Here is a 26,917-nt window from a genome sequence, read left to right as displayed (position 1 = left end):
CATGATTGAGACACATAGGGAGCCTTCTAGGTGTTCCTTAGTTACCTGCTCTGGCAGGGTTGGGAGAGGCCAAGGAGAGAAGGAAAACCAGTGACTGAGGGACTGTGAGCAGTGCAACTAGCAGGTAGAGGCAGCACTGGGGGGAAGGGGAGCTCTGGACTCTCTACCCATTCCAGCTGGTGCCCATTGTGGGGAGGAGAGCCCCAGAACTCTAACCCCCATCAGGAAGCCTTCCCTCCACCCAGTACCACTTCTGAGGGTAAAGGGAGGGCAGAGCCTCTTCCTTAGAGCTTGCCAGAAACTGAATTTCTGTTCCATGAAATAGTCCACAAATATTAGCAGTGAGTCTTCTGGTTCCCAGTCCAGTGCACCTTCCCCCTAGGCTAAGGTTATTTTGTTCTGGAGGTCTCGCTATCAAAAAGTCTGATAACTTTTTAATTATCTGGTTTTGGAGGTGGTTCTTGGTGCTATTTGCCGGGTCTCACTGGGAGAAGTCCAGTGATATAAGTTCACACCTTTGTCAACTGTCTGTAATGGGCCACTCTTACCACTTCAAAAGTTATTTTTCCTCCCTTGGTATCCTGCTGTTAATTGATTTCTCTCGTTAGACTGACCGCACACTTGGTAAAGCAACCCCATCCTTTCATGTATTTATACCTGCTCCTGTATTTTTTACTTCATACATCCGAAGAAGTGGGATTTAGCCCATGAAAGCTTATGCCCAAATAAATTTGTTAGTCTCTAAGGTGCCACAAGGACTCCTCGTTTTTTTTTTTTTTTTTTTTTTGCTGATACAGACTAACACGGCTACCACTGGAAAAAGTTCTAGGTAGATACTGCCCATAGAATTCTCTCTATTTGCACAAAAATAAGTCTTTATAACAAAGTTTGAAATTTTAAAAACAGATCATTTTGTGGGAGATCGTGTCTCATGAACCCCTTGTCCAAATAACAGGAAATTTGCACCACCCACTCTACACCATGTCCTGAACTGGCATCATTTTTCAAGCCAATTGAACTATGATATTTGACAGTTTTTTGAAAGATTGGCATTAGACAATTGCAACCTTAACTATGGCATGGCTACTTCTCACCCCATAATCAGAAGGTCTATGCACAAGAAGGCAGAATTAAGGTTGCATGGGCAATTGAACTTTGTTATTTCCTGACTTTTGAGTAACTGACTTTGTCTTTTTCTTGTTCTCTTAATAATTTTACTATGGAAATTTGTGTATAGAATCCCAAAGTGTGCTTTGTATGTTACCTACATTTAGGAAGGCAGATCTGCACAATGAAGAAAATAGTCCAAGATCCCAGTTCTGTAAACCATGCAAGCAAAAGTGTGTGTATTTGCAGGGATGGGCCTTCAAAGAATCATAGAATATCAGGGTTGGAAGGGACCTCAGGAGGTCATCTAGTCCAACCCCCTGCTCAAAGCAGGACCAATCTCCAACTAAATCATCCCAGCCAGGGCTTTGTCAAGCCAGGCCTTAAAAACCACCAAGGAAGGAGACTCCACCACCTTCCTAGGTAACGCATTCCAGTGCTTCACCACCCTCCTAGTGAAATAGTGTTTCCTAATATCCAACCTAAACCTCCCCCACTGCAACTTGAGACCATTGCTCCTTGTTCTGTCATCTGCCACCATTGAGAACAGCCAAGTTCCATCTTCTTTGGAACCTCCCTTCAGATAGTTGAAGGCTGCTATCAAATCCCCCCTCATTCTTCTCTTCTGAGACTAAACAATCCCAGTTCCCTCAGCCTCTCCTCATAAGTCATGCGCTCCAGACCCCTAATCATTTTTGTTGCCCTCCACTGGACTCTTTCCAATTTTTCCACATCCTTCTTGTAGTGTGGGGCCCAAAACTGGACACAGTACTCCAGCTGAGGCCTCACCAATGTCGAATAAAGGGGAACGATCATGTCCCTCGATCTGCTGGCAATGCCCCTACTTATACAGCCAAAAATGCCGTTAGCCTTCTTGGCAACAAGAGCACACTGTTGACTCATATCCAGCTTCTCGTCCACTGTGACCCCTAGGTCCTTTTCTGCAGAACTGCTACCTAGCCATTCGGTCCCTAGTCTGTAGCTGTGCATGGGATTCTTCTGTCCTAAGTGCAGGACTCTGCACTTGTCCTTGTTGAACCTCATCAGGTTTCTTTTGGCCCAATCCTCTAATTTGTCTAGGTCCGTCTGTATCCGATCCCTACCCTCTAGTGTATCTACCATGCCTCCTAGTTTAGTGTCATCAGCAAACTTGCTGAGAGTGCAGTCCACACCATCCTCCAGATCATTAATAAAGATATTAAATAAAACCGGCCCCAAGACCGACCCTTGGGGCACTCCACTTGAAACTGGCTGCCAACTAGACATGGAGCCATTGATCACTACCCGTTGAACCCGACGATCTAGCCATTTTTCTATCCACCTTACAGTCCATTCATCCAGCCCATACTTCTTTAACTTGCCAGCAAGAATACTGTGAGAGACCGTATCAAAAGCTTTGCTGAAGTCAAGGAATAACACATCCACTGCTTTCCCCTCATCCACAGAGCCAGTTATCTCATCATAGAAGGCAATTAGGTTAGTCAGGCATGACTTCCCCTTGGTGAATCCAAGGGAGCATTGACAGTAGTAAACCCGAAGCTCAGTAGGAAGTTTTTGCAAGATTCAGGATACAGACAATGAAGAGAATCAGAGATGCAATGAGACCTTCTTTGTATTTTATTGCTTTCCTATTTTCACTTTGGTATACCTCCTTTTCTATGCTATTCCCTCTCCTTTCAGTCCAATATGTGGATGCATCTTACAAATGTAAAATTACTCTATTGTCCTTTGAGCTCACTACTAATCCAGTTTCTCTCCATTTTTACAGCCATGGCAGTCTTGATTCGAATTGTCCACTACCTGCTCTGTGTACACATCAGCAATGACAGAGGTTCTCTTCCTTTTGTTCAGTTAGTAAAATCCTGGTCTGGATTTTGTTTCTCTTTTGCTTTTCAGGTTGTTTACGGTTGTTCAGAGCATGATTGTAACTCAGCCTTCCCTAACCTGCCGTAAGATTAAAGTCTTTCAATAACCTTCCAAAAGTCAAAGGTACAGTTCTAGTACTGCTAGTGTCATTCCCTAGAATGCATTAGTCTCTGCCATGATTGCCTAAATACGTGGAATACTGAACACCAATGCGGTTAGAGCTCTCATGTAAAGAGAACATGGCCCGCACGAGAGTCTGTACAGTAACTGTAACTACATTGGTGCTGTGTTCTAGGTCTGGATAAATCTCCCAGTAACAAGTCTGGCCTCTGTTGAGAACGCAGCCATTGAGATGCCGGCTCTCGGTCGTCCTTTCCAGCTGGGGATGCTGTATGATTGCCGCACAGACTCCATCATCCCAGGTAACTGCACAAAACACTGATTCCATTGATTTGGGGAATGGAGAACTCCAAGCCTTTGCAGTCTGTCACAGTTTATCACAAGATATACATTGCTAAATCTTCTAACCCAAGCTTGGTTCTTATATTAGGCCTAATGTCGTCTTATGCCAACGATTATACTACCAGGCCTCAAACGAAATACTAGGCCTTAGGCTCACTGCAAAACTCATTTCAAAATAAACTTTGTTTCTTTCCTTACCCCTATTTGCATTATAGCTTTAGATTCATTTGTCCTAATTTAGTAAGCATTTTAACTCTTTCTAATGTTTAAATGATTATTTACCTGATCACCTGAGCTCAGGTTATGGTCAAAGGTCAATATCCAGTAACTCACACAATTAAAATAGTTCCAGGTAGCCACTGTCACACAGTCTGGAATGGCTCACAACTGTAAGTGCCTGTCTCAGGGAAGACTGTCAAAAACAGGGCAGAGAGCCTAAACTGGTACTGTGGTCTATAATTAGATTTCACCAAGCTAGTGACAAATGTGACCTCCTGGATCATTACACCAGTCTTACCATGCAGTCATAGACAAATACTCTCCAATCTACCTTGCAGCCCAGACAAACTGGACTTAGTGATAAATGGTCACTTACACCAAAAATCACACCACATTCAGGTTGCTTCCAGTCCCAAGAGGCCAGTTACCCCAAATCAATTGGCACTGTAGATCCTACACGGAAGACAATGGTCTTAGCCATTCCTGTAATAAACTATCGAAAGGTTCATTGACTAGGAAAAAGGAAAGAGAGTTATTTACAGGTTAAAGTTTGTGGTGTTTAGATGCTGCATGTGGTTATTAGAACTGGGAGCACTGGCTGTTGGGAGTGTGAAAGGCCAGGAAACAGGAAGGACGGGGAGGAGTTGAGGAGGCTGGGAGAGTTACAGAGTGTGCAGCTACAGCTTGGTAAAGAGATTTCCACTGTAAATAAAGTTCTGTTGAAGTTTGTTAATACCCTGCCTGGTTGATACAACATTTTGGTGACGAGGATGGGATCTTCTGCCTCTGAACCCACCTGCACCCTTTCTGCAAAGCCCAGATGAGTCTCCAATTGCTTTTACTGTCTGGATCCATATGTTTGACACTTATCTGCTTGCAATCAGTGCTACAGAGATTTCTGAAGTAAGAAAGCATGCTCTGCTAATCCACTGCCTTGGAGCAGAAGGGCAGCGTATATTTTACACTTTTCCCCTTGCAGATGATAAATATGAGACTGCACTCACTGCATTAAAGAATTTCCACTCCATACGGCTAAAGGCAGTGCCTTGTGGAAAGGAAGATGATGTCTGTCTGTATCTGTACGAGTTTTTTCATGAAGTTGATGGATTTCCACTACATACGGCTAAATGCAGTGCCTTTAGCTGTATGGAGTGGAAATCCATCAACTTCATGAAAAAACTCGTACAGATACAGACAGACATCATCTTCCTTTCCAAACAAGGCACTGCATTAAAGAACTTTTTTGTGCCAAAAGTGAATGTAGTAGCTAATCGCTACAGATTTCGCCAGCGTGAGCAGAAACCAGGGGAGACTATAATGCAGTATATTGCTTCCCTGAGGAGTCTGATTGTAACTTGTGACTTTGGGAATATGGCAGATGAGATGATTAGAGACCAGCTCATTGAGAAAACAACCGTGCTTCATGTAAGAGAACGCTTACTTCTAGAACCACAACTTACACTAGACAAAGCAATAACCATTGCTACTCAGATTGAGTCAGCTACAGCTGAAGCCAAAATAATGAGCCAGGGTACAAGAGGCCCAGTCCAGACTGTGACTCCTTTGCAGAAAAGTTCACTATCACTGCAGACAAACAATTGCAAAAGGAAAACTAATGAAAAGCCACTGAATCAGCAAATGCAAAATACAGTAAAAGCATGCTTTCGCTGTGGATCCCCGCAACGTCTTGCAAGTGTCGGAGAAAAACAGAGTTCTCACTATTTGTTTAGGTATAGCAAGTCAGATGCTTTATTAACTCTCACATGTGCAGAGGGAGAGAACTAAACAGGTCTCACTCCGGTAACTAATTACAGCAAGCATTTATACCTTTCATTACAAAAATAATGAGGGACAGCAGCATTTTTGTTTATACATAGGCCATCTTGATATCTCATTTCCTCAGTTGTTTTGACTCTTGCCAACATACAATTATTTTCTATACCTTATCTACCCAAGGTCTTCTACACTTTATCTATGCTGAGGTCATCATAACTTCTTACACAGCTCTTTCTCACCCGCCTCACACAATCCTCGCTTCTACAAATCTCGCGTTATCAGGGTTACAGTTAGCCTGACTCTTGCTAACAAACGTCATGCATTACAGTTCCCTTCTGTCAGTTCTTTTCTCTGCTTCCACAACCCCCCCCTTTTGTACTTCTAGTACAACAAACATTCTCGAATCTCTATTTGCATTAAGTCTTGGACTTCTGATTCTAAATCAGATGCCTCAACCTTAGGGGTTTTGATTGGATGCAATGACAATGCATGATTAGCATGAACATGAAAGGTATTACTATTATTACATCTTTTACAACAACAATAACATAATCCTAAGCTAACTAATAACAATACAAGCAATAACATTCCCATAGCAATACTATAATGGGGTTGTTGTACAGCCTTTGTCATAAAGCACAATACATCATATTTAGTACATAAGGTAGATACTCTATAAGCAGTGTGAAAGGCATACTTTTCTACTTGATATACATTTTGAAGCATGTGAATTTGCCCTTGTACCTCAGAGATTTTCTGAATCTCAGGTAACAATGAAAGCAAATTTTGAAATCTATCAGATAGTAAGCTAGTCCAATTAAAGGGTATCTGGAACCTAAGGGCTACTTGAAAAACTCTATCTGCAGGCCAGTAAATGATATGATTGCCTGCAGTGGTAGTGAGATTAAAATGTATGTCTTGTGATATGGTGTCATTAACATACACACAGCTATCATTAGCTTGGAAGAGTAAGTGTCCTGTCAGGGTAGTTCCTTGTCCCCTACCCTCCCAGCAAACGTAGTCATAGACAGTGACAACTTCTCCTGGCTTCAGTTTACGTGTACACTGAAGCTGTGGGGGTTCTAATGGCCAGAATGTCCACAGGTTACCTAACCCCATCCAAATGTCAGGTGTAATCCTAGGAGCACTAACTAAGAATCGATTGGGCATACCAGGTGGTCTAATTTCCCAGATGTCTCGATGAATTACCCAATCCCATATGCATCCTCCCCATGGACCCGGCAGGATACGGTATGTGGGAGCCCACACCCCCTGTACCGGTCCATATGCTTGGAAGGAGCACTGAGAACGTCCACACTTCCACCCAGAAGTTTCCAAGTATGTCTCCATGGCCACAGATCAGATGGTACTCCTGACGTGTCTGTAAGGGCAGTGGGCCAAGCCTGGTGCTCTAGATCATTCCGAATGGCCATTAGCTGGTCATTCAAGAAATCCTGAATCTCTGAGCATGCTAGATCCCACTGCAATGCCTTCCCAGCCTCAGTGATATTCAATACCATCTCTGTCAGTAACTTCTGGGTCATAGAACTAAGGGCGGAGATAACATGTAACTCACCAACTCCAGCCTGTACCTGGGTTAGTTGTGCTCCAGAAACAAGGCCTATGGCCTTCTCTAGCTGGCCCAATTTCTCATCATGTTCCTGATTCTTAAAAATATTCCAAACTGCTGCTGCACTATTGGCCCCATCCCACAGGGATCCGGTCAAGTCTCTTCTCTTTCTAGAGGAAATAACCCAAGCTCTCTGTTGTGCTAATCTAATGGCAGCTCCTTGTGAACAGTTCGGGTATGTAGAGGTAATCTGGAAACTGGATAAGGGCAATGAAAATTTAACAGTTCCCAGTGTGGTGTTAATCACAGTCCATCGATATCCTACTACATCTCTCTTTGGTGTAGTACTATACCACATCTGTTGGTCAAATACCTTTATGTATTTCCGGGAGGCATTAACATTAATGGTATAAGATGGAGTGTATTGCAGTAAGGTACAAGTCACATTATCAGTCACTGGAATCATTTCTATGCAGGTAAAATTTCCAGTGGCAGAACAAACTCTTTGAGTGCTAGTCTGATTGTTCACTAATTGGGTGATCAAATAACAATAAGGGCCTCTTTCATTTAACACAGTACAAATTCCAGGAACAATCATCATATCTACTTCACTATAGAACCCATCAATTGCAGTTATTAATTCTTGGGGTTCACTAGTAGTGATATCATGTACTTTTATCTCTACAGATCCATTTGTTTTCCATTCAATTGTTTGCTCATATACATTATCTTGAACTTTAAAGAATAATTTCTCTGAGCAAAATTTCAGTAAATCACTGAGATGTGAAAGTCTTGGCCAATGAGTTTCATTGGAATGTGTAGTACTGTTTGTATCTGGATAAGTTACAGTGGTGGTGGCAAGGGTCAAGGGACTAGTGGTAGGTGTAGTCTTTGTGGTGGCAAGGCGTTTTTGATATTCATCATCTGAAAGCCAATTAGGGAGGGCAGTGCATCCTGAAGGTACCTGTCCATAAGCACAAAGCCCTGATCCTGGAAAGAATCCACCCCACCACTGGACCCCACATTCCCAGGAACGTTCCCCACAGTTCCCTCCTTGCCAATAAACAATGCTTCGTTTTTTCCACCAGGGCCAGTTCTTAATGTCTTTTGTAGTTAGAAAGTTCTGGACTTTGGTGGTTTCAGCAGAGCGAGTGTTTCTTCTTTTCTTCTTCAAAAGCAGTTGTGATTCACCATAATACAGGGGAGAGGTTACTAGCACTTCACCCTGTACTGGTGTGGTTCCTGTAAAAGAATTCAAAGGCACAGTAGATCTGTCAGTGGACAAGGGAGAGGTTACTAGCACTTCACCTTGTCCTCTTTCCCTGCTGTCCAGGAGGCACAGCAGAGTTAGCAGGAGAAACAGGCTGATCAGCAGCTGGAGAATCCTCTCCAGGCGGAGGGGTCTTTTTGCAGTGCGAAGCATGGGTCCAGGTGGGCAGTCCTTGGAACTTCACAGCAGTGTTGGTAGTTAGCAGGATTTGGAAAGGGCCTTTCCAGCGTGGAGCCAGGGCAGTCTTTCGATTGGGAGTGGCCCTCATACTTGAAGTGGCCAGATGCCCTTCCTCTGGCACTAATGAGTATGAGGGCCACTCCCAATCGAAAGACTGCCCTGGCTCCACGCTGGAAAGGCCCTTTCCAAATCCTGCTAACTACCAACACTGCTGTGAAGTTCCAATTCAGAAAGGGGTTTAGTTTGCCAGCCAATGCAGATAGTTCTTAACTGCTGCTGAATCTTTGGTAAGAGTCCCTGAACAAAAGCAGCCCCTACGGCTTCTCTGGCATTTTCAGCTGGCTGAGCAATTCCCGAATGCTGTTCAAAAACCTTAGTCAGCCTATCTAGATAATCAGCAGCGGACTCTCCTTTATTCTGTTTACAATAAGTAATCTTTGTCCAATCTGTCTTCTTAGGGCAGACTTCCGTGACAGAATTTACGAGACGGTCCCTAGCCTCTCTCAAATTACGATCAATTCCAGGGTCGGCAGCTGGCCAGGCTGCCTGCCTGGTAAGCCGTTGTCGAACTTCGGCTGGCATAATCATTCGCAAGAGTTGATTAATGTCTGCCCAAGATGGATTATAACACTGAACCACCGTCCGGAGTTCGTCTCTAAACTTTTCTGGTTCCTCCCTGATGTTAGGAAATTCCTTCACCAAGTTTCTCAAATCTCCTGGTGACCACGGGGCATGCACTGTGACCAACTGTCCTGCATTTCCAGGCAGGTCTCTTAAAGGAACCTGGAGTGCATGTGCCACACTTCTAGTAAAATAACGGGTACTTTCCTCAGAAGGATTAGAATCAGGGGAGCTACTGGGAGGCTCAGAATCATCTCTTTGTGGTGAAGAGGAGGCTTCTCTCCTAGGGGAAGAGAGAACAATGTGTGCAGTTGATACATGCGGTGGTGAAACTGGCACTGCCGGGTGAGATTCGTTAGCAGACCCAGGCAGTGCAGGGGGAGGAGGCAGCTCGGGCTGCTGCTGCTGCTGAATGTTACTGAAGAAATCTAAAATATCCTCAGCAGTTTCCTCCTCACTGTCAGATCTAACTAATTGGGAATAAAGGGGAGCAGAAGGAATCACCCTAGGGGGAAGACGGCTGGATGCCTTGCATTTAAGCTGTAAATGTTGCACTTGGGCTTTTCACTTTTCCTGGGAGTCCTTTAGACTCCGCACTCGAGACTCGTGGAGTCTCTTTGTTGCTTCCTCCCACCAACAGACAAATTGCTCCCACTGTGTATCAGAGGCTTTTGGTGAAGCCAGAGTTTCTTTAAGGTATTTAAGTTTGTCTAAATCAAAGGTACCTTCTAGTGGACATTGTTTAGATGGATTTGCACGCGTGTAAAGATTCCAACTATCTAAATACCTGCAGGTTTTCGGGCCATAATGTACGTACATGAAATAAGCTGGGGTACCCTTAGGGGGTGAGAGGGAAGACTTAGACTGTCCCCCACCCATTTTCCAATCACACACTCAAAGGGGAAGGATGCCCTGTCCGCGCTAGCGGTTCATAAACTAAGGACTCTCCCTACAGGGTATTCACACAGGAGTGACTAACGAGGATAGCCATGACCCCCTACACCTCCCTTCAGCAAAGTCGGCTAATCTCAGAGAGAAAGCGCCGCTTACTCTGTTGCATCCAGTGAGATGGTCAGACTGTCAGTGGCTCACACGGAGAGGAAAAGGGGAGGGAAGATGGGTGCACACACTCCTAGACCCAGGTAGCCTCCTCGCCGGACGATGCCAGGCCGAGTCAACCTACATGGGTCGGATCTCCTAAAAGATCCTCTAGTTACCGGGCTTGCGTTAGAGTAGTTCTGGTCACGAGCCAAAAGACTTCGCAGAGTACTCTGGGCGTCTTCCGGTAACACTCAATTCACACTGTGTACACACACACACACAGAGACCACACACACACCAAGGCCTTCTACCAGGTACTACTCCTGAGTACCTCCAGGTACTATTCACAAGTACCTCGATGCATCACTTGAGGCGGTAAAAACCCCTCTTGAGGCGGTAACAACCCCTCAACACAGGTGCAAACCCTATGCACCTAGCATATGCTTACAGGGGGCGGCAAACAATTCCCCTATTACGCCGCTCAGCATCTGACCTTGCTGCACAGTCAATAAGTTCGGATGGCGTGAGCCCAACAGGGGCAGACGGCCCCACAGACAGTCCTCCTCCGACACCCCAATAGAGATTTCAAAAGGTCTCTTACCTCTATTGTGGCGCCATGGGGTTCGAAGGGGAACGATCCGTAGCAGCTGCCGCTGCCTCAGTGGGCGTTGCCATCCCGGACGAGCCCCCAAATTGTCGGAGAAAAACAGAGTTCTCACTATTTGTTTAGGTACAGCAAGTCAGATGTTTTATTAACTCTCACATGTGCAGAGGGAGAGAACTAAACAGGTCTCACTCCGGTAACTAATTACAGCAAGCATTTATACCTTTCATTACAAAAATAATGAGGGACAGCAGCATTTTTGTTTATACATAGGCCATCTTGATATCTCATTTCCTCAGTTGTTTTGACTCTTGCCAACATACAATTATTTTCTATACCTTATCTACCCAAGGTCTTCTACACTTTATCTATGCTGAGGTCATCATAACTTCTTACACAGCTCTTTCTCACCCGCCTCACACAATCCTCGCTTCTACAAATCTCGCGTTATCAGGGTTACAGTTAGCCTGACTCTTGCTAACAAACGTCATGCATTACAGTTCCCTTCTGTCAGTTCTTTTCTCTGCTTCCACACAAGCTACACAGGTTGTCCAGCAAAAGTAGCTCAGTGCAATCATTGCAAAAAGATTGGGCATTTTGCTAAAGTATGTCACAGTAGCCAGTTCAATCAACAGGTGCATGCAGTTACAATACCAGATGTTACTGTGCTGAGTATAGACAAAATCACTACTGCACATATTCCAGAACAGATAAAGTGCACTGTAAATGTTTCTGCCATACCCTCAGGCAAATCACACTCTATTCAGCTAATGTTGGACACTGGCTCAGCAGTATCTATACTACCTGATTCCATCTATTTGCGTTACTTTAAAGATGTGCCTCTTACTGAACCCAAACTTCACTTGGTATGCGATTTGAAAACCATATTCCAGTACATGGCTGCCTGCCAGCAATAGTTACTTTTGGTGATCGCTGTGTAACTGTGGAGTTCTACATTGTCCACAAAGGCACTCCTATCCTTGGCAGAGATTTATTAGCTGCTTTAAATCTCAGGGTAGTTAATGGACGAATTGATCTTCCTCAGCAAAGCACTCTTGTGGTACACACACCAGTTTCAGCTGGGACCCAGCACCAGGTTGAGGAGAAACTCGGCTGTGCTTATGGGTTTCTGCATAAAGTAAAAATGCGGAATAATGTGATGCCTGTACGACAGAAATTACGGTGCTTACCATTTTCAGTCAGGGAAGCTGTTTCAGAGGAACTTAGAAAACTTGTTCAAAAGGATATTATTGAAGAGATTAACTCCTCGGAATGGGTTTCACCTATAGTAGTGACGCAGAAGAAGGATGGAGACATTCGCCTTTGTGTGGACTTAAGGGAGCCAAATAAAGCTATTGTGATTGACAGCCATCCTCTTCCTCACATAGAAGAAGTATTTGCAGAACTCCATGGAGCAAAGATGTTTTCTACTCTTGATTTGCAGAGTGCATACCACCAGGTTATGTTGCATGAAGATAGCAGAGACCTCACAGCATTTATTACACATGAGGGACTATTTCATTTTAAACGTGTTCCATACGGTCTCGCATCAGCCCCAAGTGCCTTCCAAAAATGATGTCATTGATTCTGAAGAATCAACATGGAGTTCAGTGCTATTTGGATGATATTATTGTGTTTGGAAATACTACTGAGGAGCATGACAATAACCTGCAGTCTGTACTAAACTGCATCAGCAAAGCAGGCCTCAAGCTCAATAGGTCCAAATGCAAACTGAACTCTCCTTTCTGGGGCATACAATTTCACAGGCTGGACTAAAACCTGTTCCAGATCATATCCTGGCAATTTCAAATGCTCCTCCTCCAACAGATTTACAAACCTTACGTTCCTTCTTGAGTCTTACCTCCTGGTATGCAAAATTCATTCCCAATTATGCTTCTGTCATTGAACCATTACAAGAATTACTACAGAGAAGTTCAACCTTAGTGTGGACAACAGATGCACAAGCTAGTTTCGAAAGGGTGAAAGACTTGATTGTACATAGTCCAGTACTTGCACTATTCAGTCCCGCATTGCCCACAATTGTAACTACTGATGCTTCTGATTATGGACTTGGGGCTGTCCTCACACAACTTCACGGGGACAACACTGAGAGGACTGTTGCATTTGCTTCAAGGACACTAAGTAATGCTGAGAGAAAATATTCTACAGTTGAAAAAGAAGCACTTGCTTGTGTCTGGGCTACTGAAAAATGGAGACCTTATCTGTGGGGCCGCACATTCAAGTTGCACACAGACCACAGCCCTTTGATGATGTTGCTTACCACAAAAGGACTGGGAAGAGCAGGATATCGTATTGCTAGATGGTCTGCAAGACTACTCTCTTTCAATTATGAACTGGAATATAAGCCTGGAAATGAAAATGTGGTAACTGATTGCCTTTCTCGCCTGCCTTTGCCTTCACCAGATGGTCCACCGGAGGATGAGGATGTAGTAGTTGCGCTTATTACAAGCACTCTTACTGCAGTTACAAGAGAACAATTTCAAGCTGCTTGTTCAGCGTGTCCAATTCAACAAAAATTACGGGAATTTCTGACAAAGAGATGGCCCAGTAACCCTAAAAACCTTGACCCAGTTTTGCTGCCTTATTTTAGAGTTCGGGATGACCTTTCTTTGCTCGATGGCTGTGTGCTACGAGGTACACACTGGCTACTTGTGCCAGAAGGATTACAGTCAAAACTCATACACCTGGCACACGATACTCATCAAAAAGAACAGGAGTACTTGTGGCACCTTAGAGACTAACAAATTTATTAGAGCATAAGCTTTCGTGGACTACAGCCCACTTCTTCGGATGCATATAGAATGGAACATATATTGAGGAGATATATATATACACACATACAGAGAGCATGAACAGGTGGGAGTTGTCTGAGGTGTCACAAATACTCCTGTTCTTTTTGCGGATACGGACTAACACGGCTGCTACTCTGATACTCATCAAGGAATTGTCAGAACCAAACAATGACTACGGGATCTGTATTGGTGGCCAGGGCTTGACTCTCAAACTGAAGCACTCATAAAATCCTGTGTCACTTGCCAAATGCATGATAAGACAGCAGTGACATGTACCCCTCCATTACAGCCTGTTCCTCTTCCTGAATCTGCATGGGAAAAAGTGGCGATTGACATTGTAGGATCCTTTGATACTGCTCCAATTGACTGTCGCTATGCCATCACTTTAATAGACTATTTCAGCAAATGGCCTGAGGTAGCGTTTACATCACAAATCTCTTCTGCTACATAATTAAGTTCGTCTCTTCAGTTTTTAGCCGGGAAGGTAACCCCAAAGAACTGGTTTCAGATAATGGTGTCAATTTACTTCCCTGGAGTTTGAAACTTTTCTAGCAGAGAGGAACATTTTACACAGGAGGTCATCCCTATATTAGCCTCAAGACAATGGAGAAATTGAACGGTTTAACAGAAGTTTGAAAGAGAGTTTGAAAACAGCTAAACTGGAAGGGCGATTGTGGATACCCTTCACTACTGATTTCTTGCAAGCATACCGGGCTACACGACATGCCACAACGCAAAGATCACCCGCAGAGTTACTGCATGGGAAACAGCTGAATACTAAACTGAACATTGCTGGATTGTTAAAGGCACAACCTGATGCCCCAAACAAGGATGATGTGAGAGAGACAGTTGAACAGAACCAAGCAGAGTCTAAGGCTTTCACAGACAAATGGCAGGGTGCTAAGGAACCAAAGTTTGAGTATCAGAGGGGTAGCCGTGTTACTCTGAATCAGTAAAAAGCAACAGATGGTCCTGTGGCACCTTTGAGTCTGAGTAGGGAGTCCACATATCCAGACAGTCCTTCAGTGAGAGTGCCAATGCCCGAGATGATGGGGCGTCCAGGATTTCCAGGTTTGTGGATCTTAGGTAGTAGATAGAATAACCCCGGTCGGTGCTCTAAGGGTATGTTGATTTGTTCCTGTGTTAGTGTAGGCTATCCAACTACAGAAGCAGTTTCTCCTCCCTTGGTGTTCACACCTCAACTGCTAGCAGAGCACCTCACCCTCCCTGATTGAACTAACCTCGTTATCTCCATACTGATTTATACCTGCCTCTGAAGATTTCCATTACTTGCATCTGAAGAAGTGAGGTTCTTACCCAGGAAAGCTTATGCTCCCAATACTTCTGTTAGTCTCAAAGGTGCCACAGGACCCTCTGTTGCTTTTCAAAGTTTGAGTGTGGTTCCTTTGTTAGAATATGAAAAACTGGAATCTTACGCAAAGGGGACCATAAATTCACAGCTCCTCTTAAAATCATAGAGAAGAAGGAACCTTACACCTATCGACTTTCTGATGGGCGGGTATGGAATGCTTCTTATCTTGCACCTGCCTATGCACCAAGAGGAGATTATGCCAACACCCAGTCTGCATTGGATGACTTCACCGTAGAACCAACACAACAAAACATTGCACTGGAACCGGGGCTTGAGAGACGGCCTGTCAGACTCAGACGACCACCTGCCTGGACTAGAGACTATGTTATGTAGTATCTACAGTGTTTTCAGTGTAATATTTCTGCCAACAGTATAGTGTCTTGTTTCATATTTGTTCCTGTGGTTAGAACAACAGTGTTTATTTTAATTTGGAAAGTTTCTTAAGAGAGGAGGGAATGTGGTGTTTAGATGCTGCATGTGGTTATTAGAACTGGCTGTTGGGAGTGTGAAAGGACAGGAAACAGGAAGGAGGGGGGGAGGAGTTGAGGAGGCTGGGAGAGTTACAGAGTGTGCAGCTACAGCTTGGTAGAGAGATTTCCACTGTAAATAAAGTTCTGTTGAAGTTTGTTAATACCCTGCCTGGTTGATACAACAAAGTTGCAGTGATCTGTCTGTTCAAAGCGTCTTTCAGGGAAGACCCAGGAAGTGCCCCTTGGGATCTCTGGCTTCAGTTTAGAGTCTAATATACAGGTGACCTGGTCTGGTCGCCAGCTATGAGTTTGTCAGTTCTTAGCTAATGCCTGAGCCTGGGCAAGAGCTGGCATCTGTCCTGCCAGTGTCACAGCCACATCCCTTGTTTCTGTCTGTGGCCTGTATCCTAGCAGGGGTCAAGGCCTGGATTTGCTTACACTGAGAACCTGCACTGCCTGTGGGCACTATAGTGCAACTGTCATTCTGAGAAGAGAACGACGACGTGGGGCACAAGAGGCAGTGGTGCACATGGCAGCAGTGGCTGAGTGCCGGGAGAAAGTGGTGTCGTGCTGCCTTAAGGGGGACGTGCTAGCTGAATGCAGAACTGGAGGAGCGTAGGTAGTGGGTGCAGTTTCTAATGACAGATGAATCCGCCTGTGCTGAGCAGCGGTTCTGGACCCGACCCACAAGCACTGAGTGGTGGGACTACCCTGTCATGCAGACATGCGATGACCAGCGATGGGCTCGGGACTTATATGAGAATCCTGGAGCTGTGAGAGGAGCTTGTTCCAGCCCTTGAGCACCAGGACAAAAGGATGAGAGAAGCAACACCAGCCACAAGTGGGTGCTACACCGGATTGTTGCAGATCACTGACAAATCAGTCTGGTATCAGAGAGTCAACGGTTAATTCTGTAGTGATATATGTGTTGTCCCTTCCTCCCCCTAGTCACTGGCCCAGTATGAGATTGTTCAAGATCGAGTAAGTAGGCCTTGTGACTTTTTACACACACAACTTTGGGAGCCTGGACCTGAGGCCCTTTGTGTGCTCTGTGTTGTGTGTCGGTGTGTGTTCACCTCAGACCAGACCCACTCATGCAAACCGCCAGGAACAGGCTTTATTCTGTAAAGAACATAGAACTCTCTGCTTGCCTGCTCTGTGCTCCCAGCCCAGTCAGTGCTGAGACCCCAGGCTGGGGGGGCAGGGAGCAGTTTGTATGACAGAGCCCCCTTACAAATGTGTCCTAATTCCCACAATAACTAAACCCCAAAACAAACAAGCCCATGTTCTCCTCTTGTGCCATTTAAACTCCTCTCAGGGTTCTCTTTAAACCCTTTTGGTCCTACGCAGGGGTGAAAGTAACTTACAGGACTTACTGGTACTGCCGGAGTCCTGAAGGGGTGTGGCCGCGGGTGGGATTTAAAGGGCCTGGAGCTCCTGCCACTGCGGGGAGCCCAGAGCCCTTTAAATCCCCGCCGCGGAAGCCGATGCGGTCCGGCACAGCCTACTGGCTCTTACCGGTACGCCGGACCGGACTGGACCGGCTTACTTTCACCTCTGGTCCTACCTGTAAAGAAACAGAGAGCAGGATTACAGTCCCGCAGGCTTCTCTCTGCTTGCTGCCTCCTGCTCCCAGCTTCAGTCAGTGCTGAGACTTCCTGCTGGGAGGGCAGAGGGGACTTCCCAGCAGGAACCAGGAAGGTCTCCCAACATGCCGCACTTTGTAGCCCACAACTTGTAGTTCCCGCTGCTGCTGCTTAAGCATACTGGACCTTGACTTCCTGTGTTTGCCAAGCAAGCATTGCTTTGCAGCTCCACAGCTGCTGAAGGTGGGCGGTGTCCATGAAATAACTGCAGGCTTTGGGTGAATGGGTTTCCTGAACTGTGCTGAAGTCATTGATGGAGAGCATGTGCCCCTCCAGCCCCCAAAGTGCACACGGGTCTATAAGCAGGAAAAGATATTGCTTACTAGTTATGCAGGCCATGGTGGACCATCAAAGGCGGTTCAGTGACACCTGTGTTGGATGCACCACCAAAGTGCATGATGTTGGGTGACAGGCTGCACCTAAACGCAGTATCTTTAGGGACCATATTGAAAGCATGGAAACATCAAAAAACCATTATATTGTAATGGGTCAGACAGTGTGAGCCAGGGGACTATTCATCGTCCTTGGTACCAATACTGGGCATGTGTATTGGTGTGTTCCTGGGCCACTGGGCTGGCAGAAGCTGGAATCATTAGGGGTGATTCATGTAAACATCCCCAGGCTGGCTATGCAGATCCCAGTCTTTGAAACCTGACCACCAGGAATAGGGGAAGGGACAGGTTTTACCTGTTTTCAAGAGACTGGTGAGAGGAAAAGTTTTTTAGGATAAAGACTTTCCTCTTGTACTGAACTCTGTGCTAATCAGTGTTAACTTGCATAGAGTAAAACAGTGTTTCTGTGGATAGACTGTTATTTAGAGTGCATGTAACACTGCTCTACAGCCAAAATGCTTCTGAAATAAATGTAGTCAAACTTTACTAATTCTGGGTCACTGAGAACGAAAATGATGCTTAAAATTGTTGATTGGCTCTAGTTTTCAAGATATGATATTGGGTCAGTATATACGACCCTTGACTTGGGAATGGCGGAGGATAAGTGAGTTATAAAGGGAAGGGATCTCAACTTAAACCAGAAATGACTAAAATACATCTTTGACTGGATCTATGAATAAATCTATGACTGGGTTTGGACAGTACTTGCTTTTTAGGCAAAACAATGAATGATGCAATCTGAAGCTGGTATTGCGTCATACATGATATGAATTGCATCATGTTATTCCTAGAAGTCATGGATGATGCAATCATAACGAAGCTTACATCACTCTGCTGAACAAATTGCCCTATATCAGCTTTAGAAATCATACAGTGTCGTGCTCTCTTATTTGTCAGTGTTTGATTTTGCAAAGGGACACATTTCTGTTTAGCCAAAGTGAGCAGAGATGCCTCATACTTGCGTGAACAGTGCAGATAACTTCTGCTATGTTTGTGGTGAAATGACTTTTGCATCACAAAAGCGCAGTATAACCACAATGGTTAAGAAAGCCTATCACCTTTATTTTGGCTGCAAAATTGGAGATCAGGACAAGAGGTGGGCCCCACACATATGCTGCAACACTTGTGCAACAAATCTTCACCAGTGGTTGAACAGGAAAAGGAAATCTATGCCTTTTGCAGTGCCAATGATTTGGAGAGAGCCAACAGATCATACCAACAATTGTTACTTCTGCATGGTGCCTCCAGTTGGGAAAGGTGTGTCAAAGAAGAAAAAGTGGACTGTGCATTATCCAAACATTCCATCAGCTATACGCCCAGTACCCCACGGAGAAGGACTGCCGGTTCCTGATGCACCAGAATCATTCTCACTTGAGTCAGACGAGGAAGAGGATGAAACTTCTGGTCCTGAACCATCAGTGTCACAGGACCCACATTTTCTCCCATCCTCCTCCTTTGAACCACACCTCATAACACAAGGTGACCTGAATGACATTGTCAGGGATTTGGAACTACCCAAGAATAAGGCAGAGCTGTTGGGCTCCAGACTACAGCAGTGGAATCTCCTGGCAGGTGATGTTAGGGTTTCCATATTCCGTGACCGTCAAAAGGATCTTGTCCCATTCTTCTTCATGGAAGGTGATCTTGTAGCCTGCAACAACATCGATGGTGTGATAGCAGCCCTCAACATCGTTGTTGCTCTCTTGCTTGGTCTGCAGACTGGATACACAAAGTACTGCTGTTTTCTCTGCAAATGGGATAATCGTGCAAGAGATTCCCACTACATCAAGAAAGATTGGCCACTCCGACAGTCATTGGAGCCTGGGAGGAAAAGTGTTCAGCATCCACACTTGTTGAATCAAGGAAGATTTTGTTACCACCTTTACACATCAAGCTGGGTCTGATGAAGAACTTTGTCAAGGCCATTGACAAGACACAAGCAGCTTTCAAGTACCTCCGTGGAAAATTTCCAAGGTTAAGTGAAGCTAAGATAAAGGAAGGTGTCTTTGTTGGTCCTCAGATTCATGAACTTCTTCAAGATGATGCATTTGACCATGCACTGCGTGGCAAGGAAAAGACGGCATGGAAAGCCTTCCAGTTAGTGGCAATAAATTTTCTCGGAAACAACAAGGCAGACAACTACAGGTTGTTGGTGGAAAACCTCCTCAAGGCATACAAAAGCCTTGGTTGCAACATGTCACTAAAGATACATTTTTTGCACTCTCATATAGATTTTTTTCCACCGAACTGCGGAGCAGTGAGCGATGAGCATGGCGAGCGATTTCACCAGGACATTGCAACAATGGAGAAACGCTATCAGGGCAAATGGAGCCCATCAATGCTTGCAGACTATTGCTGGACAGTGACAAGAGATGCTCCATTTAATGAATACAAGAGACAAGCCAAGAAGCGCCGAGTAGACACTGAATAGGACTAAACTATGTACATAATAGTTATTTGCCTTTTGTTTCATAATACATTTTATTTATATAACCCTTTTGCTGATTTTTAAAGTGTTACATAAACAGGACAGGTGAAATATTATCATGTAAAGCAACCATAAACGCATGAAAAGACCTAGGTTTACAATTTATGATTAAAACTCTACTATCTATACAATATACATAGACATAAAATGTAAAAACTTAAATATCTTAGAAACAGTAGCCAATCAGTTGTTTTAATTGTCATATTTGAATTCAGCACATCAGAATACATAATAAATAGCACATTTTATCTCTGAAGGAGACGACTTCTCAAAAGTTGTAGACCAGTGTAACAAGTCAATGTAAAAACCAGGCAATATTAATGTGCAAAGAGAACACAGTCCAGAAAAAAATGTTATATTCACAGAGTCTAAATTAGACAAGGTAAATGACTATACAGCCTCAAGATACAAAAGTAAAAGTGAAGTTTGAATGTCTGAGGATACATGTGCATAAAGGATAACTTCTGTGTAGTAGTAATACACAATAAACAAAAGAGGGGTGAGTGAGTAGTTATTTCAGTGTTGTGACACTCACACACACTGTGTAGCTGTGGTGGTGGTGGCAAGTGAAAAGAGCAAAAACAGTTCTGTGATGCTGATGACTTTTACTGTCTGATCACACGTTAAGTATTAATGCTAAAACAAAGATAGAAACCATCTTAAAGTGCAATTAGCGAGTGTAATTAACAAAGTAAGCTGCTGTAAATGAGCACAAAACACATGACAATATTTTTATGGATTGAGTTAAAACTATGGGTCGGGGGTAACCACTGCCCTATATTCAGGATAAATGTAAAGAAGCCACTGTAATCAGGTGGCTGAAACAGTTAAGTGGCCTCCACCCCAAACACAGGCCCATGGCTGTGGCCAAAACAAAGGCAAGTCCAAGGCCACTCAGGAATTTGAACCATGCGGTCAGAGGTCTGGCTGGGCATTGTTTGAGTCAGGTGGGGGGCAGTGTGAATCACACGGTAACAGAAGTGCTGGTAATATGGCCCTGAGAGAGAGCTTTTGGGGTGCCCAGTACAGGCTAGAAAGGCAGCAAAAGAATTCTTTCCTGCAGTTTGACTCCTACTGTGTTCAGGGAAACAGAGTGTGTCTTTGTAAATAAATAAAATGGCGTCAAAGAAAATAGCTGATTCTAGCGTCAGTTTCTCCTCCTAACTGGAACAATCCTCAGTACCCCAGTTTGGCTAACTGGTTGGGTGAAAAGGAGTAACAATATAACTGTATCATAGGGCCAATCCATTGCTGATCACTTCGTTTTCTGGGCCCATCTCACTGCCTGCTGCTCAAAAATCACCTCTCTAGACACAGACTACGTGTATTCTTATGCATATTCGCCCTGCCTTGCTCTCACTGGTCTAAGTTACTCTATTTTATCTTGTCTGTTGTTTTAACAAAGTACTAACACTGGTCTCGGGCATTAACAGGGCATTTTGAGAACCTCAAGAAAGGTTTAAAGCAAACAGAGGCTGCTTTAGTCAAGGAACTATGATGTGATTGGAATAACAGAGACTTGGTGGGATAACTCACATGCCTGGAGTACTGTCATGGTTGAATATAAACTGTTCAGGAAGGACAGACAGGGCAGAAAAGGTGGGGGAGTTGCATTGTATGTAAGAGAGCAGGATGACTGCTCAGAGCTCTGGTATGAGACTGCAGAAAAACCTGAGAGTCTCTGGATAAAGTTGAGAAGTGTGAGCAACAAGGGTGATGTCGTGGTGGGAGTCTGCTATAGACCACCAGACCAGGGGGATGAGGTGGACGAGGCTTTCTTCTGGCAACTAGCAGAAGTTGCTAGATCGCAGGCCCTGGTTCTCATGGGAGACTTCAATCACCCTGATATCTGCTGGGAGAGCAATACAGCGATGCACAGACAATCCAGGAAATTTTTGGAAAGTGTAGGGGACAATTTCCTGGTGCAAGTGCTGGAGGAACCAACTAGGGGCAGAGCTCTTCTAGACCTGCAGGGTGCTTTGGGAAGGGTTTGCAATGCCTCGTGGGGCAGGCACAAAGTCACATGATGCAGGTTTCCCAATCCCATTGTTCCATCGGCATCCTACTACATTGCCAGCTGCTTTTCACCTGACGGGGGGGTGGGGCGGGAGTGTGCGACAGGGAGTGTGTATGGGGGGAGACACTGTATTTTGCGGGACAGAGAGTGTCTCAGCATGCTGTCTTGTAAGTTCAGACAGCGGCAGGAAGCAACCAGTCCTGAGGCCGGGGGAGGGGGAAACCCTGACATCAGCCCCCATCTACCTCCCTAGCTCTCAGCAATCTCTCTCTCTCTCTCTCTCTCTCACACACACACACACACACACACACACACACACACCCCTGCTGTGTGTCCCGGAGAAGATCAGCACAGCACTCAAATGGCTGTCAGAAACCGAGCTTCAAATGGAGAGCAGCGCATGCCTCCATGGCTGCCAGCCGAGTTCAAAACAATGAGCAGAGCGTCCACTTGAGGGATCATGGGACATTTCTGGAGGCCAGCTACTGTGCTCAAAGCAATGGACGTGTTTACACTGACAACAGAGCGCAGAAGCCACTGCACTGGGAGCCTTACTCCTCTCGTCAGGGTGGTTTTTTTACAGTGTTGCAACTCCGCAGTTACTGCGCACTAAGTGCCTTGGCAGTGTGTACACCAGGGGCGTTTCTGCGCAGGAAGCTGATATACTGCCCTGTAACTTCCCAGTGTAGACAGACCCTGAGTCTGGGCTCTGACCCAGGTTTGAGCCCAAGCCACCCCTTCCATCCACACACAGATCAGTCTGACTGGGGTCAGCAAGCACTCAGGCCCTGGATCCTGGACTCTGCTAGGGTGGTGGGTCCCCAGTCCTGCTGTGACTTGGCTCCAGGCCCTGTCATTGTGCAGTGGGGCTGCAGACCGGAGTCAGAAGGTCTGTGTAGTGATGGTGTGTGGAAGCACTAGCATGGCTGTGAGACCCAGGTTTACAATACAGCATGGACGCGCAAGTGTGGGCTTGCAAACACCACGTCCACAAGCCCACAGATCTGGGCTTAGTGTACAGTGTAGTCATCCCTAAGAGACTTTCCCATAGTCCACATGGAGTCTGTGGAAGGGCAAAATCTTGACCCAGATCTCCTGAGTCCCAGACCAGTGCCTTAAACACAAGGCCATCTTTTCTTCCTAGGGCTTGAGTGCCCCCTTTGCCCCCTATTTAATTACAATTGTGAATAGGTGGGGCATAGGAACAGTTCATAAATTCAGCTGAACAAATATATGAGCAGAGCTGCTCTAGACCCTGAGACCCGTGTCTGAGACCTCCTGACCCGCCGTTCACTTACACATGCTTCCCCCGAGCTCCACCTCGGCTATGGGCACTCCAGGCTTCTGGTTAACCCTTCAGAGACAGAGTTAAGCTTCTTGCACGGCAAGGAACATGGGCTTAGCAAAAAGGAATGTCTTGTCCATAGACCTGTTCCTGTTAAAGCACCTGAGATGTCAGATCTTGGAAAGTAGCAGAAGTCCAGAGACGCAAGCCCAGCACATCCTTCTTATGTGTGGCAATGGCCTCTGCTCAAAGCAGAACTCCGCTCATATATAGGGCCTGTCTCTGGGCTCAGATTGAAGCTCCAGACCCGTCATATATGCTCATCCCCCTTGTAAGACCCAGTGTAGAGAGACCCCAGACCCCATGGAGGTGGGCAGTAGTTGAGTTCAGGTCCATGGCCTCAGACTGTTCTCAGCGATGGTCCCTCAGTGAAGTGTCAGACACTTTCCCAGGCAGGACACTATCTGCACTGCAGCACAGCAGGCTTGCCCTTGGGCACATTCACACTGGTGTTGAGTAGGTATGTGGGCACACCTACTTGGGGAGCCTTTGAATCCTCTCAGTGTATTCTGATTAGAGAGACCTCTCGGTACTGAATCCTGGCTGTGAAGGACTGCAGGGTGCATGAGGCAGTGATGGGCACCTTCTGGGACTGGACTGAGCTTCCCAGGGGTCAGTGAGTTGCATGGGGGCAGGGACCTGGAAGACAGAGCTGCTGCTCCCCTTGGGTCTGGGCTGAGGAGAAGAGATGATGGAGCCCTGCTGGTGAGTTGCTGGGGTTAAAGATACAGAGGGTTGCTAACAGTCTAATCACACAAACTCAAACACCCTTACCCCACCCCATCCCACCCCTTCCCCGAGGCTGCAGCCCTGCCCCACTCCTTCTCCAAGGCCCTGCCCCGCTCCCTACATCCCCCCTCCCTCCGTCGCCCACTGTCCCCCACCCTCACTCACTTTCACAGGGCTGGGGCCGGAGGTTGGGGTGCAGGAGAGAGTGCAGGCTCTGCACTGGAGCCAATGGTTTCGGAGCATGGAAGGGGACACTAGGCTGAGCCTGGAGCAGGGGTTTGGGGTGCAGGAGGGGGCTCGGGGTGAGGGCTCGGGCGGTGCTTACCTCGGGCGGCTCCTCGTTGGTGGTGCTGAGGGGCTAAGGCAGGCTCCCTGCCTACCCTGGCTCTGTGCTGCTCATGGAAGCGACTGGCACATCCCTGTGGCCTGTATGGCAGGACCAGGTGGCTCCACATGCTGTCCCTGCCTGCAGGCACCGCCCCTACAGCTCCTATTGGCTGCAGTTCCCAGCCAATGGGAGCTGCCTAGTTGGCGCTCAGAGCGGGGGCAGCGCACAGAGCCACTGTGCCTAGAGGTCGCCTTAGCCCCGCTGCACTGCCACACTTTTAGTTGCCCAAAGTCTCCTGAATTGCCTTCAGTAGCCTCTGGGAGATCGAGCCCGATTCCGGGAGACACCAGCCAATCTGGGAGGGTTGGCAACACGAAAGACACCAGGGTTAAGGCTACACTACAGCTGCCCGCTTCTTAGTGCTGAGCCGTAGCTCAGGGACGCCTTCTCCAGAGCTAAGCACTGAGGGTGGCGGCTGGAGACTGTCAGCTGTGCAGCAGATCTGCATGTGATTGCAGACAACTGTCGAAAGCGTGTGTCATCCTGGGGCTATTGCCCTCTGATATAACAACTGTTACTGCCGGCAAAACCCAAAATTACCCCACTCCTTGTTCCACCTGGACTCCCACTGACAGACTTACAAAGTGCTGGCCTGAACTCCTGCTCGTTCAGTAGCCGATGCAGGAGAGGGCCCAGAACGATACGGCTAAGGGAGAGCGCGCACTCTGGGATGGGCGGAGCTGTGAATATCGCCAAGAGTGCTGGTGAGGGTTAGATTGCAACTTGCTGTTGAAAGCTGCAGTCATTAGCTGAGCTATTGCAGCGCCACCTACTGATCTGGTAGGGATAGAACAACTTAATCCATGTTACTCTGGTGCATTTTCTATCACGTGCTGTTGAGGTACATTTTAAGTAAAAGTGTGTTGGTTTTATTTTGCTTCATAAGATCCATTATTGATATTTTTGGTCCTGGAGGCAACCGAAGTACAAACACAGATGTATTCGGTGCCTGTCCAGGTGGAGGCACCACCAACTATAAATATTCCTTTCAGTAAAAGAACGACTGCAGGATTCCACCTAATTTCCCATCTCAGCTGGGACCCCCAGGATCTCCATTATCCTTAATGACGTCAGGTGCCCAGGCAACAGGTGAGAGTTGCCTGCTCTGAAGTAACCCAGGAAGGAAAGGGGGAGGTTACAAATAATACAAAATAAAATTCATAATTTGATACCGACGTATCCCACTGTCACAATAGCACCTACCTGCCTCCCGCAAGTGGCACCAAAATGAAGTGTCAATTCCAGTAGATTGTGCAGCTCTGTGACTTTCCCTCTCCTTTCCGAGAGCTTGTCTACACCAGACCAGGGGGATGAGGTGAACGAGGCTTTCTTCTGGCAACTAGCAGAAGTTGCTAGATCGCAGGCCCTGGTTCTCATGGGAGACTTTAATCACCCTGATATCTGCTGGGAGAGCAATACAGCGGTGCACAGACAATCCAGGAAGTTTTTGGAAAGTGTAGGGGACAATTTCCTGGGGCAAGTGCTGGAGGAACCAACTAGGGGCAGAGCTTTTCTTGACCTGCTGCTCACAAACAGGGAAGAATTAGTAGGGGAAGCAAAAGTGGATGGGAACCTGGGAGGCAGTGACCACGAGATGGTTGAGTTCAGGATCCTGACACAAGGAAGAAAGGAGAGCAGCAGAACACGGACCCTGGACTTCAGAAAAGCAGACTTTGACTCCCTCAGGGAACAGATGGGCAGGATCCCCTGGGAGAATAACATGAAGGGCAAAGGGGTCCAGGAGAGCTGGCTGTATGCAGGAACAAACCATCCCGATGTGTAGAAAGAATAGTAAATATGGCAGGCGACCAGCTTGGCTAAACAGTGAAATCCTTGCTGATCTTAAAGGCAAAAAAGAAGCTTACAAGAAGTGGAAGATTGGACAAATGACCAGGGAGGAGTATAAAAATATTGCTCAGGCATGCAGGAGTGAAATCAGGAAGGCCAAATCACACTTGGAGTTGCAGCTAGCAAGAGATGTTAAGAGAAACAAGAAGGGTTTCTTCAGGTATGTTAGCAAGAAGAAGAAAGTCAAGGAAAGTGTGGGACCCTTACTGAATGAGGGAGGCAACCCAGTGACCGAGGATGTGGAAAAAGCTAATGTACTCAATGATTTTTTTGCCTCTCTCTTCACAAACAAGGTCAGCTCCCAGATTGCTGCACTGGGCAGTACAGCATGGGGAGAAGTTGACCAGCGCTCTGTGGAGAAAGAAGTGGTTCGGGACTGTTTAGAAAAACTGGACGTGCACAAGTCCATGGGGCCGGATGCGCTGCATCCGAGGGTGCTAAAGGAGTTGGCGGATGAGATTGCAGAGCCATTAGCCATTATTTTTGAAAACTCATGGCGATGGGGGAGGTCCCGGATGACTGGAAAAAGGCTAATGTAGTGCCCATCTTTAAAAAAGGGAAGAAGGAGGATCCGGGGAACTACAGGCCAGTCACCCTCACCTCAGTCCCTGGAAAAATCATGGAGCAGGTCCTCAAGGAATCAATTCTGAAGCAGTTAGAGGAGAGGAAAGTGATCAGGAACAGTCAGCATGG

The 26,917-nt window shown here is 46.2% G+C and overlaps 1 protein-coding gene across 2 annotated transcripts in view; it reads left to right on the top strand.

Moving 5' to 3' along the window:
* Nucleotides 1–26,917, top strand: part of LOC101931834 (uncharacterized) — a 115,646-nt gene that overhangs the window by 50,948 nt on the left and 37,781 nt on the right. For both annotated transcript variants that reach the window (XM_065586430.1, XM_065586431.1), the window contains one exon: nt 3,269–3,395. In XM_065586430.1, coding sequence (XP_065442502.1) covers nt 3,269–3,395 — 127 coding nt within the window. The remainder of the gene's footprint in view (nt 1–3,268; nt 3,396–26,917) is intronic.

The sequence above is a fragment of the Chrysemys picta genome, chromosome 2 (genome assembly GCF_011386835.1).
Source record: "Chrysemys picta bellii isolate R12L10 chromosome 2, ASM1138683v2, whole genome shotgun sequence".
Taxonomy (NCBI): domain Eukaryota; kingdom Metazoa; phylum Chordata; order Testudines; family Emydidae; genus Chrysemys; species Chrysemys picta.
This window is presented reverse-complemented; position numbering and strand designations above follow the sequence as displayed.